The sequence below is a fragment of the Pecten maximus genome, chromosome 2 (genome assembly GCF_902652985.1).
Source record: "Pecten maximus chromosome 2, xPecMax1.1, whole genome shotgun sequence".
NCBI lineage: Eukaryota > Metazoa > Mollusca > Bivalvia > Pectinida > Pectinidae > Pecten > Pecten maximus.
Window position 1 is genome coordinate 40,469,781 of NC_047016.1, and position 22,057 is coordinate 40,491,837.

Sequence of the window (22,057 nt, forward strand, 5' to 3'; positions counted from 1 at the left end):
TAATTATCACCTTTCGTACTTCTGATTGGCTGAAATCGTAAACTGTGGAACGCAGTCGCGTGAAAAGTGAAGCCCTTTGAATAAGTACACAATTCCTTCTCAGAATTGATCAACTTTTTAACAAGACGTTTATCCTTAACTTTGGTGATTATAAGCATATCATAACAAACTAGATTTCGAATCTGTTAAAATAGGCATTTCATCTTTTCCCTATACTAATTGATAAACGTCTTCTGATCGAATTTCAAAACGACCTAAAATGTTGTTTTTACTCGTTCATGATTTAGCATGGCATTGATATTCAATACGCTCAAATACAAAGTGCTGTGTAAAGAGCAACATATATCTACACTTGTATATCAGACTTAATCATTAGGATAATCTCTCTTTTATTTAGAAGCATTGTCCAACATTATCTTATCCCTATATTTTATTTGACTTGTTGTGTATGCATGAATGATGATATTTTTATTAGTATGTAGCTGTGTATGTGCCCGCGTGCGGAGAATGAGAGTTTGTTTGTTTGTTTTTATTGTTTTTTTTTATCATTCATTATTCTTTGAAATGTAATTAAGTAACAATGTGTATGTTCTGTAACTTCTGGTGTAAAGGAAGGAAACGAGAGTGTATCTTTAGAAGGTGATCTCAATCTTAATTTGAAAAAGAAAGCCCTCTTAATCTAAATTTTATATTTTATATATGGCTAAATAACAGTCGATCTTTATGCTTTGGGACTCGTAATTATGTTGTATATCTTCTAGAACAAAACAGGATATAACAGTTCGGCAGATGACAGATTTTGTAAATATTATTTGTAACTGTTTTTCATTATAAGGTATATAACCTAGTATGAATATATACCTATGATAAGAGATCAAGCTTTACGCATGAGTGATTCTATGAATTGTTCAGTACTTGCTGACATATTATCCGTTACAGTTCAGTGATCGTCAGGCCTGTCGAGTGGTGATGTAATGGCAGGTCAGCCTAAACAAAGCAGTAGAGCATGTCCCCGCAGGCCGGTCTGCCTAGAAAAAGTTATTATTAACATTAAAACGACATTAAACGCCAAAACCATAACGATCAGCAATCCATAATGCATATTATATAACAATGTTAAGCTGTCTTTACCATCGTAATTCTTGTAAGAGGCTAAAATAGGCACTTCACATTTTAATTTTACCTTTTACAGGAAATTTATTTTGAAGAATTACTTACGAAATAATCGTCATACTTGAAGAATTTTACTGAAATACATGACGAGAAAGAAAACATGTTGGAAAGAAATAATTCATAAATTGTGTTGTTTTTTTTTCACTTGAAACAACTATGTTTCTACATTTTCAGGTATCATCACATATACTGTAGACGTACTTTGTTTGGCGTTCTAAAATTTTAGCACTTTTCCGAATTTTAACAGATTAGCTCATTGATGAATTGGCGCGCCAAAATTATTTTGTATAGAAACAGTATACAGAAAGTGCAGTTAACGCAGTCATAATTTAGCGTAATTCTTCCAGTGCGAAATCATGTGGAAAAGCACTAAAATAAGATAACCGCTAAAATATGTATGTTTACAGTATTCGATTATAATATAAAAACTGTTTTGATTGCATGTGTGCATGCAGTAATGAAATGCACACAACGTTCCTTTATTCAGCAAGACAAAGTATTCGAACATTAGACACTTGTTCTATACTAGACGGTACTGCTCAACTCACACTTTCCAATGCTGCACATTTATGAATCGATTAAACTTATTGTGTCACATTTTCGAGGTGGTATACCATTCATGTAACAAAGTTTCTATCTTTATCAAAAATATGTATCCCATGTCCATACATGTATCTTTATGCATTATTCATTGTTCTTGTTGTGTTCATAATGTGCAACACAATGGGACACAAAAGGTGATCAACTGCTCACAACCAAAGAAATGCCTTACATAAACGCAGCAATTTTTGGTTATGGATAGAAATACATAATGTATGTAAGTAATGATATCAAGTCAACATTGAGTTGTGGACTTGTACCAAGATACCTACAAATACCTGTTAATCAATATTCAAATTGACTTACCTTACACACATTTACCTGTTAGTTAAAGTGCATCTTTATTACTTATTACAGCATATATCTGTTCTGCAGGTACACCTACTTGGTAATGAGAATGTTATCAGGTCAGTTACTACATATACCTGTCCTAATTGTACTATGCAATTGGTGTTTTTATGGGTGATCGGGTGGCACAGTGCTAACATACATGCCTTTCACCTAAGGTACTCTGGTTTCCTTCCACATTAAGACCCCTCAATTGCGCGCTTCGATCCGGGTCAAATTGAGTGATTAATATAAGTTAAGATAACTTGTTTCGCAATTATTATAAAGTAAATGAAGTTTACATTAATGCAAGTGGTATTGCTGGAATTATCTTTATGACACTTTTAAATGATGTTATTCTGAAATTAATGTACACAGTACAATTCTTATATCTCTCAACAACTACAGTTTAAATAGCATCGCTTCATATATGTAAACTTACGTAATCTGGCCTATTAGTTCGGTTGTAATTATTAGAAACAATTAAAAGGATAAAATTGATGAGTAAAGAAAGCTGCTATTCAAATGATCAAATGATGAAACCAGAGTCAAACATGAACAAGGAGACATCGTGCAAATAGGACCAGGTGTTCAACGAATTCTGTTTCCATTACGACAGTCGAGCAATGTCGCGTTCTTAAAGTAAGGACTGAGGAACGAACCCACAAAGCAACCGTGATAAGTGTAGTAAAATGTCGATCCTCATATTCAAAATTAAGTAAGAATAGTTACGGTGACCACGAATACCTGTTATCGTTTCTGTCCACATGCGTATATGGAAACTGATATTGTTTATCATGGCATTGGCAGTTGACATCTAGCACGCAAATGGGGCTAATTATGACAAACCCTCCAACATCGAAATACTATAGCATTTAGGATATATGATACCGAAACGATGAAAAATGGATTCAGATATTAAGAAAATGAAAACATGGTAACCTGAAATTCTTTTTCTCTTACCATACATATCTTATTAGATTCATACTATTAATTAATTAAACATCATGCATTAATTTAATGGTGATTCAGTCGAGATTTTTGTCGTTTTCTCTTAAGAAGATAGAGCAGGTTCACTTCTCACATTCCCGGAAGTATGAACAAAACGAGTTTAAAATGAGAGAACATTATAATGTCACAAAGTTAAAGAAATGTAATTATTTGTTCAGTATCCTGTTTGATCACACTTGATAAAGTGCCTGATATCGATACTTAAACCTTTGAAAACGTTTTAAAAAGAGTTTATCAATTTTGGTTTGTGGTAGCGACCTCTGTCGGGAAAAAATCCAAGCAAATTCAGGATGGCTGATTTCAATGATGTCAGTACATGAGTGACCAAGTGTATATGAGGTGTTACATGCATTCTGCTTAAGAGCGAAACAGAATAATAAATCCACGGGGTAGGGGAAGCAACTTTGCTGTCTCAAACCTTAGAATTACATTTATAGGATTATAATGGCTTAAACCTCTTTAAAACAATGTCATATTTGAAATAACCATGCAGACTGCATTTTCCATTTATATCATTTGATATGCCTATCGAATGAGTGCATTCTCAACAAAAACAACTAATAGACCAGCTACAACTGTGTAACAAAACAAACTCGAGCTCATTCTGCAGAGGACGATGCCATTTTGCATTTGCTGATAGTATAGTAATAAGATATCTATTGATAAGTCCTTGTATTAACTTCGGGAAACAATCTACCTCTACTGCTTGTCAGTGTGTTATGAACTGTTGACGAAATCCATTATAAGCGCGACTGTAAACAGAGTACAACTTTTTAGTTCTCTGGGGCTATTTATAGCCCCGAGAACTATAGCCAGCGGTCGAAAAATTTGCTGCTTTGCACCTTGTAAACAGATTTTAAGCCTAACTGTGCATTCATGGCTGTATGTTGTGATGCCAGATTATAGGTATCATGTAGTTGCTGTGTTGATAACAATCACAATATTCGATATCAACTGGAATTCTTTTAATTTAAGAAAAATTAAGTTTTAATGTCTATTTTTAGTAACAACGGTGAAATACGAGCTATACCTCCCACTAGGCGGTATCGTTGGGGCGAGATTCAGTACAATTTGTGTATGTTGGTGTTATCTGGACTATCGACAGTATCAATTAATTTGTCCAGGCAGGGTTTCAACCACTGCTCCCTAAGGTGTAGTTTACACTGAAGGGGAAACACACACGTGTGTCTGTGGTCTACAGTGTAGTGAAGGGACAAGTCCTGAATGTGTTTGTGGACAAATACCTCTGTCTTGGTACATACAAATGCATTGCTTTATAAATATCAATTAATGAAAATAAAATACATAAAGTTATATATAGCAAATTTATATAATGTATGTGACATAAAGTTATATATAGCAAATTTGTAATATATGTGACATAAAGTTTTAAATAGCAAATTTATAGTATGTGGTTCACATATAATCAGTATCACACATATTACATTATTTAATTCCATACTACGAATATTCCATATAATTTGCATCAGAATAATTGTATCACACTTAGAGCATAACATAGTATAATTTGTATACAATATTTATATTATAATACGTGTTTACTACAAGTTGTGAGAGAAATATAACAAGAGATATATATCTTTAATTATTATTTAACTCCTAGTATTGTTGTCAAGGGAAATATCAGTTAAATGTGGAAATTAACAGATATCATGCAAGAATGTAAATATAATCTGTCGAAACCAGATATTCATGGTTAGTAAATGGCAATATATGAAATATGAAGGTTTGCATCAAAATATTGTGACCGGTTCAAACCACAAACAAGTGTTAATACACTATTTACAGTTTATTTACAGACATTTAGTACATATCCACATTCACCGGAGTGCGCACATCAACAAGTCAAAACATCAGAACATCAAAACATACAAAACTTCGTACTATATGGTCACCAAATCAGAGACTCCATAACATGTATGTACACCTTAAATAGAAACACCAGCTCACCAAAACATCATTGTCTCCCACTCTCAAGCCACCTAAAAACCTATTAATCTAAAATTTACTAAATCAACTGCCAGATTACTCTGGGTCTTAATCACACTAGAGCTGTTTAAATTGACCTCTAGTGACCTAAACTCTCCCCTTACTCTGCCCCAGCGTTGACAGACACATACCAGACAGGATACTGGAGCTGTACTTGTTTGGTTTGTTTTCAGATAAAACAATATGGCCTTAAAACTAATTAATTACAAATCTGTACTTCGTCACTCTCACAATATATAGGATGAAAATGAGATGATATATACATAGCAATTAATTATTTACAACAAATAACTAAAAAGACAATCATGATCAGTTGGTGAGGTGGATATATCTGTTTCACATTCTCGAAATTATTAAAAGAATGGAAGCCTACGAAATGTTCATTTTGATTGTTGTTTGCCAAGTGAAATTAAGGATCAGAATGGACAGGTTATATTAAGAAGAAATCATATATTTGAAATACTAATCACTTGAATATATTTCCCAATATGTCTCTGCTGGAATTTTGAATTTGAAGTCGAAATCACAAGAAATATATATATACATGTATATATAAGGAAGACAACTTTATGACTCGTGCCCTGACCAGGCCTCGAACTCACGATCTACGGCACCCAATCGCCTAGGACAGAAATATCCGCAGCTTATAGCGCTGCGCCACCTCGGCGTTCTTAAAAAAGAACGTTTCAATGGTATGTATATATAAAACAAGAAATATCTTTTAAAAAAAGGTAAACGGCATAGTTTAAATACTGGTGTTTATAATATAAAACTGCTGGTGAAATAAATGAACGAACTAATGTGTGTTTCAGCACAGATAACAAAATGATATCAGTTTGAATCATTTTGGTTTTAATACCATGCGCGTAGCCAAGTTATTTTGTATGTGTATGCAGAGAAATGAAATGAGGGGTGAATGAGTTAAGTTAAGTGTTTGGACAATTTAAGTCAGTCATTTAACGATGTCCGAATAGTTACGTTGTCCTGTTTTCTTGAAACGACGAGCCTTGTACAGCATTTAGAATGATATATATAATTTGTGTTGACTTTACCTTATTTTGCACGCTTGGAACACGTTTACATTATGTCCGAATATGTGTTCAATAACCATACGTACATAACCATAGTCCATTGGGCAAAGTAATACCTTTCCTGTGGGAAGGGCTGTAAAAGAAAGAAATCAAGACCAAAAACCTGAGATCAACCTTGTATTTAAGTCGCAGTACCGTAACACGACGTTTTGGGAGGATCATTGCGACAATGGGTGATGCTTTCATGACGATATGTGTAGGTAAAATACATTTATACATGTATATAAAAATACAGTTGTAGTTATAAAAGTTCGATTCCAGTAAAGTGGAATTGAATTTAATATAAATGAAACTGTACCGGTGGTCATAACATAGCACGACATTTGTTCTAGAGTTAAGTTAAAGTTGGAATTATAACGATCATCATTATACTCAGAGAGGGGTTGATTGGCGTCGGCGTCGGCGTTGGTTTTCCAAATGTTAAATTTTTGGTGCAAGTGTTGAAAGGCATAGTTTGGTAATATGGTCCCTCTGGGGGTCAAACTATCCCCTGCCGGATTTAAACTAAAAGATTTTTGAAGAAAAAAAAACAGATTTTTGAAAATTTTTGGACTTAGAATAGTTTTGCGTTAAGTTTTTGGTGCAAGTGTTGAAAGGTATTAATACATCACTTCATAATTGTACTAGGGTGCTGATAATTGGCAATAGAGTCCCTCTGGGGTTAGACTATCCCCTGCCGGAGTTAAACTAAAAGATTTTTTTGGGAAAAAACCAGAATTTTCAAATTTTTGGACTTAGAATATTTCTGCGTTAAGTTTTTGGTGCAACTGTTGAAAGGTATTAATACATCACTTTATAATTGTACTAGGGTGCTGATAGTTGGTAATAGACTCCCTCTAGGGTTAAACTATCCCCTGCCGGAGTTAAACTAAAAGTTTTTTTTGGAAGAAAAAAAACAGAATTTTCAAATTTTTGGACTTAGAATATTTCTGCGTTAAGTTTTTGGTGCAAGTATTAAGAGGTTTTAATACATCACTTTATAATTGTACTAGGGTGCTGATATTTGGCAATAGAGTCCCTATGGAGTAAGACAATCCCTTACTGTAGTAAAACTTTAAAAAAAATGGATTTTTTTCTTTTTAAATCTGTGTTTTTTTGTTTTTGTTTTTAAATCTTTGGACTTTGTGTTAAGTTTATATTGTGAGTGTTGAAAGGCATAGTAATACATGGTATTAGGTTCCCTGTGGGGGTTAAACTATCCCTTGCCGGAGTTAAACTGAAATATTTTTTGGGGGAAAAAACACATTTTTAAAAAATGTTTGTGCAAATGTTGAAAGCTATTTAACACATCACTTTATGATTGTACTAGGGTGCTGATATTTGGTAAAAGAGTCCCTATGGAGTTACACTATCCCTTCTTGGGGTGAAACTGAAAATAAAACAATGTGAAAATGCTCACACTAGACAATTTATACCGGTCCACATTTTTCAAGGGAGACAACTCTCATTAGGATAATATTTTGTCAAAAAATTGAAGAAATATGTCCAAAAGCAATTACATTTGTATTTAATATATTCATTTAATCTACAACAGCATAGCTTGTCTCCCGAATGTTTGTCAATAAATAATTTATATATATATAAATTGGTATGGTTTTGAAATTTGCATGAATTCACAAAGCATTATCTGATCAAGTAAACAATATAAATATTATTTTAATGCAATTTGCGAAACCAATCCAATTAATATATTTTAATTATTTATTGACAAACATTTGCGAGACGAGCTATGCTGTTCTCCAACAGCTCTTGTTTAATTGAGAAAGTATCAGATTATTTTTCTACAAGTATCATGCAATTCGTGCCGAAATACACACACACACATAAAAAAATCTGAAAAAAAGTTTTTCTCGTTGTGTATAATTGTTATAATGGAATGAGTTAAATTATTATTCTATGTTGTATTGTGTTTCGGCATATTATCGTGATAACATGTCTTATATTAGATAATAAATACATTTTAATGGATAGGAGATCTAACAATGCTATATAGTTTACATAGAGCACGTATCTGAATATAGCTGTTAGATTGTCTGACATGTGTAAAAGAGCTTTCAGATACCCCTTTTCCTCGTGGAATCAATTGAAATCTACTTTTACCTGAAATGGTTTTACATGTACGTCTAACTGCAAAAAAGCAAATACGTGTACTTGAGACATATTTAGAAATATAATCTGTTTAGTATAAAAAAGATAATCTGAATTGTATAAAATAAATATGTATTGTAAAAGGGAATGGTAGGAGAGATAAACAGAAGAAAATTAGGAGAATTTAGAAAATAATTTGCTCTATTTGAAGGTACAATACCAAATAGACTGATTGATCAAAACAAGAGAGGTGGAGGACGCCAAACCGGAATCAAGTTAATAATCATTTAGTAGAGTTAAGTTACAAAAAATATTATTGAATTATTCTATTTTTTCTTTTAATTTAAGTTTCCTATGTTTAGGACTTAACGTTTTTGTATCAAAGCTCATTTTAAACTTATCGAAACACTTTTAAGTCTATATTAAGTTTTTAAGTCTATATTAGTTTATATATATCTGGCATCTTTTTTATTTGACAACTAATTTTGAAATTATTTGGATTTATTTTCATTTTTCCCATATTTGATCTTTAATGTCCTGAATGCTCTGAAATGTTAGCGTAAGCATTTTGCTATTCTGACAACCACCAGGGAGCTTTGTTACATCAGGTGTACCATTTTGACTTGCTTCTGATGCTGATGGTTCCTGCGGGCCGAGCTGAATGTCCCACTTTAACCGACCGATTGATTGCGTTCCCTACCAATGACTAGTTATATCAATTAGTGGGTTTGACTAGAGCCATCACCTAGGGACAGCATTCATAGTTTGTGTATAGATAAGCTCATATAAATATCAGAGTTTTTTCTTCTTTTTTTTTCTCTTTTTTTTCGTTTGTTTGTTGTTTTGTTTTGTTTATTTTTGTTGTTGTTGAAAACTGATGTGTATGCAACTGCGTATTTGCGTATAGGCAGCTACGCGCCTGAATACGACTGCATTTCAATCAGGAATATAATTTTATTAATGTGTCATTTGAAAAAGTGCATCCACTTATTCAGCTTGCATTTAATCTTAACTTTGTTCCGTTTTTAACTGCATATCTGCATTTTGCATTTACCGCTACATTGACCAATCACATACTTCATCTTGACCAGTAATGCCACCCGCCGCGTCATTTCCGGGGACAAAAGAATATTATACGGCTATGCCGAAAATTATTTCAACGTTGGAACGCAACTGTATTTGATACATATATCAATAGCATTTTAAGTACATATTATTTTTTTGTAATAAATTGCTTGGTGTACGTAAAAGTACAAGTAACGATATGGTTTATCTTGAAGTAGGTAGGTATCCATTAAGAGTGCTACAAAAAATTAGAATTATGAAATATTGGATGAAACTGAGAAACTCCCGAAATTATATTTCACAGTCTTGCTATGACGACATGTTAGAAAATAATGATAGATGGATGTTGAATATCAAGGAAGAATTATATAGAATGGGTTTCGGATATAAATGGGAATCACAAAAGGTTGACATTAATGATCTTCAAATGACAAAGGAAAGAAATTTTGATTTATATGAAAGAGTGTGTAGAAAAAAAAATTGTCCTCTAAAGGAATTTTATATCAACATGTTTACAACAGTTATAGTTTACAGAATTATCTGAAAAAGTCCATATCAGTTGAATACTTGAGAGAAATAACTAAAATTCGACTATCGTCACCCACTCTAAATATTGAAAAGGGTAGATATCATAACATTGAGCGACACCAAAGAGTTTGTCATATAGGTGACATGAATGATATTGAAGACGAGTTACTTTTTGTATTAGTGTGGCCTTGTTTTGCAAATTTAAGAAATACATTCTCCAAAAGTTATTTTGTAACTGTTAAGTGTGTACAAATGAGAGGAATTGCTTTATACAAATAGCCCTAAAGAATTGACAAGTTTTGGTAAATGTATAAATCTTGCTAATAACCTTTGACCTTCCAGTTATGCTGGTACTGATTACATACCATATAGATAATCACTTAATTAACTTGACAGTTTTAGGTTTTATACAAACATTTTAAACGTATGGAATTCACAGTTTCAATAAAATTTGAAACCTAAATGGGTAACAGTTAAGGTAAAGCAAACGGAGGTTGGAGATGTCGTCCATTTTCCGCACCAGGATCTTACTGGACTGGATATGCAGTATTTTTATAGAAAATCCTTCCGTTATTTGTAGGTATGATTATTCCTTGTTTAATATGCTGATAATTATGTCATACTGTTTCTGTATACTATGACTATATCGTCTGAAATATCAAATTATCTAGAAAGTTTTGGCGTCAATTATATTGTATATAGTACCTCTTGTTACACGAGTTGAAAATAATAAATCTTGTAAAACGAACAACGACTGTTTCACATTCTTATCCTCATCCTTTCCTTACAGGACATCTCCAATGAATGAAAACACCCACTTACGAGTTAAGTAGGAACTCCAATGGAGGATATGCAAAAGTAGATTGTAGATGATACGGTGTACTAATACTGCATCACAGTGTTAGTACACTATATCACCTTACATTTGCATCACGTCAAGCATAGGAAAGACCAATTGGGGTTTAGGGGACCTTTGATTACACAGCGGTACATATTCGCACCTGTGCTTGAAAATAAAAGTGCAGTTGTTTTTGCAAAAACCTACACATTTATACCAAAGGAAATCGATTTTCCTATATGTACATATATTTTCGATATATTTTTATATCGCTGCAGCCGTTTCATGTTCAACAAATTTGTTTAAATACGTTTCAGAGTATTCTAAACATTCACATATTAATTTTGTTTCAAGAAATAAAAGTGAAGTACTGGGATGATTGAATTTTACCTCATTCCCTGACAAAAATGTAGGAGGTAACTCTTGTTTTGTCCCCTCAGGTAGACTAAGTACAGTTCACACCTCCCCAGTACTAATCCCTACCCAAGTCAGTACCTCTATATACTAATCCCGACAATTATCTCCGCCGGACACTCCAACCGCCCCGGTAAACGGAGACGAACTACAGTCAGCACTCAATGTATGTAGTATTGATTATTTCTATTCTTTTTACATTTTATTTGAACTTTCACGTTAACTGCAACTAGTCAAAAAAGAAAAACAGGGCATCACCGAAACCATATTCAAAACAATACCTTGATGTACATCGTACAAACCCTTCTCCGACACAATATCTCTTCTTTTGCAGAATTATTTCGTTGGCATTTCCCATTTATATAGATATCAGTCAGGTTTCCAATCAGGGAATATTACTGTTAATCTGTAACAGAATGTGGGAAACCGCTACTGTCTAGTTTTCTGTGACATTTACAAGACATTCAACAGAGTGTCAACTGTGGCATGGGGGATTAAAAGTGAAAATGTCTGCAAATATTTGTACCCCATTATCTTTGCTACCTCCCGTAACTACGACTTTTTCAGTTCAAGTAAATTGATTCTCACTAGTATAAAGTCTCTTAAAATTTTCTCTGTGTATGTCCCTTTTAAGATAGTTACATCATTTTCTCTATGTATGTCCCCGTTATAAGATAGTTACATCATTTTCTCTATGTATGTCCCCGTTATAAGATAGTTACATCATTTTCTCTGTGTATGTCCCTTATAAGATAGTTACATCATTTTCTCTATGTATGTCCCCGTTATAAGATAGTTACATCATTTTCTCTATGTATGTCCCCGTTATAAGATAGATACATCATTTTCTCTATGTACAGTGTATGTCCCTTATAAGATAGTTACATCATTTCCCCCGTCTATGTCCCTTATAAGATAGTTACATCATTTTCCCTATGTACATGTTTGTCCTTTATTAGAAAGTTCCGTCATTTTCTCCGTGTATGTCCCTTATATTTCCCTGAATTACAGCCATGATCGAGGACCAGATATATCAGTTGCCTAAACAATCGGTTTGACTAAATTTGCTATGCCTAGATAGAATATTATAATCTATCGCATACAAATCGATTTATTGAAGGTAAGGTCTGTGATAAGTTGGGAAAGTTTGTGTTCATTTCTTATGGCGCGGGAAGGATGTCATAATTAAATATTTTTGCCTGGGCAAAAATAAAATATTGCCTAGGCAAAAATCGAATATTGCTTAGGCAAAAATATTTCAATCTAGGCAATATTCGATTTTTGCCTAGTTTGAAAAGAACGCTACGAAAAAGCGTATATTGCTGATGCTGAACCATCACTATTCAAATTAATTTAAACGTGATAAGAAGGTTTAGATCGATAGATCTAGGCGGCAAAAAAAACATCATTAGTGATTACTACATGTATTCCAAAAGACTTGTACGCAAGACACTCAATATATTAACACATTTGAAAACAATTTGAGACAGCATGGCGAATGTGCGACAGCACAACAGCATGAAACTCGCTCAGAAACAACATATTTTCCATATTAACAGCAGGTAGGATTTGGTGCTTTCAAGGCTTGTCGATATGTTGTGTAATAAATCGCAAGGGAAAAGATACCTATGGTGGCTCGTTAGGGCCAAGTTTCAAATCTCGCATTCTCGCACTCTCGACCTTAGGTCGAAAACGCGAGAATGCGAAAACGCGACGGCGAGGGAGCGAAAACGCGAGAATGCGAAAGAGCGAAAACGCGAGAATGCGAAAACGCGACGGCGAGAATGCGAAAATGCGATGGCGAAAACGCGAGATCAATATCAACGCTTATCAAATGTGGTGTTGGAAAGGCTGTATTACCTACTCTGAGATTGTTTCTGCTATCTAATGAAACGAGTAATTATCACGGTACATGTATGGAAGTGGAGAAAACATTGCATCGTACGTCACAACAGTAGGTAATCCAACAGACAACAGCTTGAATATTTGTCTGTCTGAACTCGTAAGTATTACACACGTTTTTAAATACATGTAGTATTCAATGCTGGGTGTATGCTTAGTGCCAATGGGTATCTTAATTATTTTAAAATTAGTATAAGACAATTTTAATCACATCAACAATTAAGAACGGGAAGACCATTAAAATTGGTGTCTCCAATTCAAAATTTCTACTCCTATAGAGAACCACATAATTGTATATTGTTCGGGAGAAAAAATTGCTGGCTGAAAGCCTATCCGTCGTCAGGGGTGAAGCTGGATCATATTTGATGTAAGAATTGTACCTGCTGTCCCCATTGCATGATCGTAAGAGGCGACTAAATTTGAGATCTTATCTTTTCTCTTCTCTCTTAACAACTTTCTTCTTCCTAATGTCGCCCTTGACACTGCCTCACTTTTGGCCTTTAGTTGAGCGTTCGCCGCTGTGAGGAAGGCTTTGGGTTCTATCCCCTAGCGGAGACATTGGGACCAGAGTCTTTAAAACTGGTAGTTGCGGTTCCTGCTTAGCGTTCAGCATATTAGGAGTGGGACGACTGGTTCGCCCGTTGTCAGTATAATGTGACCGGGTGGGGTGTCCTGCTGGGTGTCTTCGGCAGTATGCTTCAGTGAGGTAGCACTATAAATCGGCAAAAGTTCCGGCCTACCACAAGGAGACTTAACACGAACATACCTCAGCCTCATACCAAAACACACATACGCACTCGCCACACGCATGCATGTCGCACACATGGGAGGCCGTCCTTAAATGACCTTAGCTGTTAATAGGACGTTAAACAAAATAAACCAAACCAAACCAAAGTGTAGGCACTGGCAATAGGGGGTCTGGGGTCATCCGAATTTTTTTGATATTTGAACTTCGAATGGTGCCATTTGGTCGTATAGGGACTATTCAACTATCGGATACGACACAATTATGTGGATAGGTCAATGTTTATACATACAAGTAAAGATTGAATCATATTGATCATGATGTTAGATGCCGCAAAAGTTTTAAAGAATTCAGAACAAACGTCAAATGTTAGCATTCTTGAATTGAATACACCTGTTTTGGCAAATAATATGCAACCACGGGCTTGTATGCTTACGTGGCAGCTACGCGCCTGGTCTTCGACAAAAAACACAAGCTTTGGCCGAATCGAAAAAATGACGATAACATTTTTCATGTCATCAACAACACCTTCTCCGTGAGCATGCATTTACAATACAATACAATACGTACGGGTACGTTGTTTATTTTAATTCGATTTATTTGAGATCATATCTGGGACTGGAAATGCTTGTATTGAAGTGCAGCGCAGGTAAGTGTATAATTTCATACTCCAAAATAAACTTAAACATTCAAATTATTTTAATTGTAAGCGGTTTGTAAACTTTTTGCGCTTCATTTTAAAAGACAAAATCATTCTCGGATGTATTATCATAATTATACAAACTGTAAAATAAATGAGGTTAGCTTCCTTCTTCTTACGCAATAATTTTTAGAAAAGAAATCTAAGAGCTCCATTGGAAGGTGGAGAACCAATATCAAGGAGGTCCAGAAACTGATAGCTTAAAAAAGGCCGACGACGGATATAACTGCATGATATATAACTTATATAAGTTTGGCTTAATATGGCGCGGGAAGGATGTCATAATTAAATATTTTTGCCTAGGCAAAATTATTTTTGCCTAGGCAGAAATCGAATTTTGCCTAGGCAAAATAAAATATTGCCTAGGCAAAAATAAAAAATTCGATTTCTGCCTAGGCAAAATTCGATTTTTGCCTAGGCAGAAATAATTTTGCCTAGGCAATATTTTATTTTTACCTAGGCAAAAATATTTAATTATGACATCCTTCCCGCGCCATAGTTTAATACTGTTGAACGTCCTATCAGTGTGCGAGATGAAGCCTTGGATGAGTGTTTGTGCTTTGAGAGGCTATGGTATGTTGGTGTTTGTCACCTTGTAATAACGTGGAACGTCACTGAATCGTAGTCCCAAAGACCCCCAACAGGCCATCAATTGTATACACTAGCAAAACGCTGGGCGTTGAGCAGACTTAGATATGTCTTAGACAAGGGGACAAGGGAGACATTAGGAAGGAGAAAGTTGTTTAAAAAGCAGTCATCTTACGATCATGCAGCGGGAGTATCAAGGCATTCCTATGCAAGAAATACAAGAAAACTATTGCAATTATTCAATTTAAATGTCCTACGTATAATTCCTCATCCAACATCACAATGATAAGATATATTTCCTATTTGTAGAAAGATTGATCTTGGTATCGAAACATCACTGTTCTTTTCATATTGTATACATATCCATAATACTAGCTTAAGTAGCATGATTCGGTATTTCAATCTAGATCTATTAATCGTTTACCGGTTAATGGTAAGAATGTGGGTTGGCCTCGTTTATACTGATTTACAAAATTCCATACGATCAACGATTTTTGGTTTTTGACGGCGAGGGAGATAACTCTTACAAACAGTCATACAATAAAACCGGCAAGACAATTATCTAGCGTAGTTTGTCGATTCACGCACATTTATCTTCCAGACATTTTTTTTTTTCATTTACCTTATTAACGATTGAATTATTACTATTCATATAATGTGTTGATGTTGTGAGATGTTTTAAGGTGTTTTTGGGTAGTTTTTGGGTGCTTTTGGGTAGTTTTTGGGCAGTTTTTGGGTGTTTTTGGGTTCGACCCGCTAGTTCTGCTCCAGTTTAATCTTGACTAAGCAGGCTTTATAAAGTTTAAGTTTATTACATAATTATTTAAAGATTTAGACATTCTTATAATATATCATATATCTTATCCTATATCGGCTGTATTGAGTAAATAATATAATGATATACAATTCAACATACAGTAGGCCTACTGGATGTTTCCACCTACTGAAGAAATTAAACCGCCAACTGGCAGATCTAGAGTTCTCTCCCCCTAGAGGCACTGAGCGCCTCCAGTCGGAATCGTACAACGGCAGCCATGATGGGATGAGGCAAGCGGTCCAAGATCGCCTTTTTTTTTTTGTTTTTTTGTCCATGTTGTAAATATTTATTCACGCAACTGCTTCATTTTAGAAGTATGTTGCATGAATATTTTTATCATCGCAAAGGTGACAACTGGTAAGTGTCAGAATAGAAGAAAATTACCAAATATTATTTTGTGACCGTTCACGGTTTTATGAACACGATCGACAGGTAAACATATAATTCATGTGTTTACCTTAGGTCTGTCGAAATTACGTATTTTAATATGCAGAGAATGATTTTCATATCTTGTTAAAACAGCCTTAATAAAATACAACATGAATACAAATCACGTGTCGTAAGTGTGCACTTCTCATACAGTTCATTCTCCCAATGGTAACTGCTGTATCCGGACGTTTCGGTACCAAGACATTCTTTTAGTTGAGACGTTTCGGTACTTCCTAGTCATTTCGGTACCCGGACGTTTCCCAACAAGACATGATCTTCTTCCGTGTAAGTCTCAGATCTGTAAGGACAGAGTGTAACTGACACATAGATAGTTACATATTGAAAATCTTAACATACCTTTCATTGTCCAGTGATTCTAGAAATTAGGGAAACAGTACAGTACTGGATATATATGGACTTGTACTGGGTTCCTTGTACAGTCTTGTAGGGGCCGCGGTGGGCGAGTAGTTAAGGTGTGCCGACACTTTATCACTAGCCCTCCACCTCTGGGTTGCGAGTTCGAAACCTGCGTGGGGCAGTTTCCAGGTACTGACTGTAGGCCGGTGGTTTTTCTCCGGGTACTCCGGCTTTCCTCCACCTCCAAAACCTGGCACGTCCTCAAAAGACCCTGGCTGTTAACATACATGCCATACCTCCCGGCGTGAGACAAAATCTCCCTTATTTTCAAGTCATTTATTTCCTCCCGGGAGGAGAGCCCAAATTCCCGTATTTTGTAATTCCCTCCGGTATTTTTGCCGAAGCCATTTTTGTTTACAATTCAGTAGTTTTTCTCGCGAGATTTGGCTAAATTTAACGATCACGTGATCACTCAATCAAAATGGCGCCTGTTGGACACTGCTTTCACACGAAGCTCTGGCTAGTGTAATGTTTGCGCTAGAATATTTATCACCATGAAATAAAGACAAGTCGCTTACAAACAACGTAAACCCCCTTTGCTAACAGACTTGAATTATTGTTTGTTTTCTTTTAGGACCATACTTTGATGATGGTAATTGATACAGAGTCTGGTCAGACGCAAAATCACACATGTTTTTCACTTAACATGTGTATCGTTGATCAGTGATAGCAAGATGAAATCCGATATTTTCTTTTAGAAAACTATCAAAATTACCACATCTGTTGGTCGTAGTGGTCAATCATGATGTTTACAATGACTGTACCGTCCATGACAGAGAAATTATACAAAATCTAGAATGATCGTGATAAGATTTAGTGCAGTCTCCTAACATGAGCATCTTCAGTTCTCATGACTTCGTGTATACACTTGCACACTTGGAATATTTTTATATCTAAATGGTCCAACATAAGGGATCCCACAGGACATTTCATGGTGATTCTTACAACTGATGTGTTCACTCAGAATGGATCAAACTTTCTAATTTAAAGAAAATCAAAACTGATGAATGATTAACTTGCTTGTCTTAATCTTTAGCTACATGTAATTGTAATACGGTATACCCTTTTCAAATGCTGTTATGTAATATGTATAAAGCTATGAAACTGTTTGTGTTACATAAAAAAAAAATAATAATTTCATATCGTCGGAATCTGAATGTATACTTTTGTATTTTTTACCTTATACAACTTTTTATTGTTTGCATATACAATATGATTAATATCCAAAATAAATATAAATATTCTTTATCACTTTCAAAATTAGTTTATTGCTTTAAAATTGAGTTAAAATGTCGATATTTATGTCGCGCACAAATCTCCCTTATTTTAGGCAAAACTCCCTTAAAATAATCATCAATCTCCCTTATTGGTCTCCCAAAAATATGGCATGACGTATATATGTGTTAATAGGAAGTTAAACAAAAATAAACCAAACCAAACCTTGAAGTTGTACCTGCATTAAATTTGTATAATTAGGTCAGTTTCTCAGGAAGTATCTCTATTTCAATGAAACCAGATGCATTACAATTGTACAGTATTAAGATACCTCAGCACACCCTACTGAATCATAGGTAATAAAGATTGTTAGAATTTTTTTTTGTATTTTGTTGGTAAAAACCCTAAGATTTTGAGAGTTAAATATAATAAAGATCTTAATTGAATTATCAAACTAGTTTATGGCTTAACTTTAATATTGGAACAACTTCTATAATTTCAGACTTATTTTCTTCTAGCTTTTCAGTAAGAGCCGGCGATTTTGGGTTAAAATGTCATAAATAAATGAAATTTCAGCATAAGTGAATTTTGCAAATTTTGCTTTTTATTTTGAAATGCATCAAATAATCTTAACACATATCTATGACTGTAAACATACACAAGGTGCTCTCATTAATTTTCATTGAGGTTTGATGAAAACCTACTATACTGGCAAAGATGACAAATAATTTAAGTATTTTTTGTTTAGATTGTTGATTAGGCAGCCCTTCGAAGTACACTTGATTTGAAGGCTTTTTACGTCTGGCTTTAATTAGAATGAATAGAATTGGTGTTTCCTTGAATTTCAAATGACAATATGCGTTTGAAACATATAAGTTTGTATTTTGTCAAGTTATCCATACACTCTTGGATTTTGTTCAGATAAATATGAAACAAGACAGACATGCACAAAGTCTGCCGACAATTTTCAGAACACATACTAGCAGTGTATTGCATCCTATAGAGCTATTAAAGTACCTGGACACAAATAGAAAACACTGTCATCCACATGTGTCAACAGCAAAAATAAAATATCAAAGTCAGGGATGATTCTTTTATGTCAAAAATCCAAGATAGCCACCATTTTTATTTTTGAAAAAAAAACACATTTTGAAGTTCTTCTTAAGTTCCACCATTGGAACAAGTCGATCTGACATCCAAGATGGCCATCATCTTGAAAAACACATTTCAAGCTTCTTACGTTCCACTTGTGGTATTCAGCCCAAACTTGCCTGAAATGATCCTGAGATTGTTCTAAGCAAGTGTTGCTATTTTCCAAGTTGATCAGAAATCCAAAATGGCCACCATGGCGAACAGTACCGCTATACTAGCTATTAAGTATTTATGCTACAATCGTGCTAGGTTCTTTAAAGTCAGATGACTGTTAAGGCCAATGGTCTTCTTGTTTATTTTCATAACCATATTTCACCATAGGAATCTTCATTCACATCAGGTCACAGCTTGAAAGCTTTACCAATATCGTACTGATAACATAAGCAGCTGTATGAACAACTTAAAAGATTATGTCAGGTTTTCTGCTGCAAAGTGCATATGCATGATCGATATTTACACAGGATATCCTCAGATAGTGGCGACAACTTTACTGTAAACCTATGGACTGGTTTAATGCATCATTTTACCATTACATACCGTCAATTGCCGCAAAGAAAAATTCTGTATGTGTGATAGCCCTGATCGTAGTGGGCCAAAGTTGATCGGAACCCATCATTTCACCATTACATGCATCCTCAGATACGTCCCGACTGCAATTTGTATTGTTAGACAGCTTTTATTAATCACCGTCCTAACAGTTGGACCAGTGTTGTTTGTTTGTGAAATGAGGACCGGTGATCATGTTTTACTTGATGAGTGTCCTAGTGCACGAGCTTTGTCAAAGACTTTCAAGGCCTTGTCAATATATGCAGGTCCATCAAGATATTACTGTGGCAAAAATATACAAAAAAATATTTTGTTTGCATGAATAAGGCCCATAATCAAGTGGCTTAGCGGTAACACAATTGCTTTTTCAGATCATACTTGAAAAGGTATGCAGTCACTTGTCCGACCATGTGAGTTTCATCCTGTAACTCTGGTTTCCTCCTACAGTAAAACCCCTCATGCACTTTCATCAGGGCCAACAACAGCATTTTATATAAGTTGATATAATAACTTTTTTCACAATTGTTGTAAAATAAAGTTTTACATTTGCTATGCCTATTTCCAAGGTCCTCGACTCTTTGTGTTTTGACATGGGCAAGTAAATTGTGTTATCTTTATTTGGTCTTTCATTATATAAATTAACCCACCTCTATTTTGAAGTTGTGCCATGATAATGAGAAAGTGAAGCTAATTAATATGAATCTTCAAAAATAAAATTTAAGACTATTGGTGACTCAGTGTATCACAGCTCCATGGATAACCATTACAATTATCCAACAAGTATTTTAAGCTATTTATTGTTGCTTTAGCATGAGATGGATTGTCTGGGATCTTGGTAATTATTGTTAAATTTCCATTGTTTTTTTGTTTTTTTTTATCAATTTATGTTTAAATGTTTATTTGATTTCTCTCTTTTCAATCTTTTACAGATTGATTCAGTTTTGGCACACTGCCATATATGATACAAAGCCCATGATCAGAAGAAAAGCAGCTATTCCATTTTACAGGAGAGGAATCATATATTCATGTTACGTGCATAACCTATAATATTCTATATCGGGAATACCAAAAGCCAAACATTCAATCATCAAGTTATGCCTGTACAGACACCTGCTTGGACAGAATTCCTTTCCTGTCCAATATGTTATAAAGTGTTTGACGGGAAGAACTTATGTCCCATCAGCCTTGCTTGCTCACATACAATCTGTAAGACTTGTCTATCTAAACTCCAACAGAAGAAATGTCCATTTGACCAGAATCTCATCAACAGGTCCATTGGCGAGCTCCCTGTAAACTATGCCCTGTTACAGTTGGTGGGGGTAGTTGCAGCCCCGAACTCTGACAGTAATGTGTCTGTGCCGCAGGAAAAAATCAGCAATTATGACTCGGCCCGTAACTGCATTGAGGCTCTGGCTCTATATCTTAAACCACTCTCTACAAGTAAGTATCTACTTCATCTGTAGCTCAACGTTAGTATCTATTGATTATAGATGTATGTATACTTTATAAGAAATTCAAACTGTGTTAGATGGTTTCTAGTCATAAGTGGTATAAGGAAAGTGTGAAGTATTTGATTTCATTTGATTTTATGAGTTTATAGACAGTTGTATAATTGTTGATGTACTATATATATTATATGGTCAGATGTATTACCAAGTAGTTTACTATGTGCTGTTTTTTCCTTTTATGTATTTTTAATGGAGAAAAACATTTCAAATGGTTTGAGCTTGGCATTTTATATATGGAGCCCTATTAAGATAAAATTGGGTCCATCTCTGTAATCCAATGCCTTTTTAATTCCATTTTTCTAAGTTTTTATCATTATTAATGAGGAATCTGTTTTTATCAATGCTTAGGTGTTGTGCCGGGTCAGGTGATTAACAATGGCTCCACACAGGTGACGGGTGTGGCTGGTTCCTCTGTTACCAGTACAGGAAGTCCCCTTGCCAATTGTGCGTTGAGCAGACCCATGCAGAGGAAACTTGTCACTCTGGTTAACTGTCAGCTGGTGGAGGAGGAGGGCCGCGGCAGGGCCATGAGAGCGGCACGGTCACTAGGCGAGCGAACAGTGACAGAGCTCATCTTACAGCACCAAAATCCACAGCAGCTTTCCTCCAACCTATGGGCAGCTGTAAGGGCACGCGGATGTCAATTTCTGGGACCAGGTATATTGGCATATGACAAACTTAACACAATATCGTCAACATGAAGAACTTAACAAAATATTTTGGAAATAATGTAACTTTAAACTGTTGTATTAGGAATAATCAAAAACCAAATAGATTTATGGAATCAGGAATCAATCTAATTTTGGTATACCACTCTTCATAAGCAGACGCTTTAATGTGGTAACATTAAATTCTATTTTGCAAGTCTATAAGAGAAAAGATCTAGCATTTTG

The 22,057-nt window shown here is 34.8% G+C and overlaps 1 protein-coding gene across 1 annotated transcript in view; it reads left to right on the top strand.

The window, feature by feature from the left end:
* Positions 1-16,094: 16,094 nt before the first annotated feature.
* LOC117322073 (roquin-2-like) overlaps positions 16,095-22,057 on the top strand; it is a 29,444-nt gene continuing 23,481 nt past the window's right edge. Inside the window, 3 exon segments of the mRNA XM_033876813.1 lie at positions 16,095-16,254; positions 20,586-21,096; positions 21,513-21,821. Coding sequence (XP_033732704.1) covers positions 20,751-21,096; positions 21,513-21,821 — 655 coding nt within the window. The 5' untranslated portion in view covers positions 16,095-16,254; positions 20,586-20,750.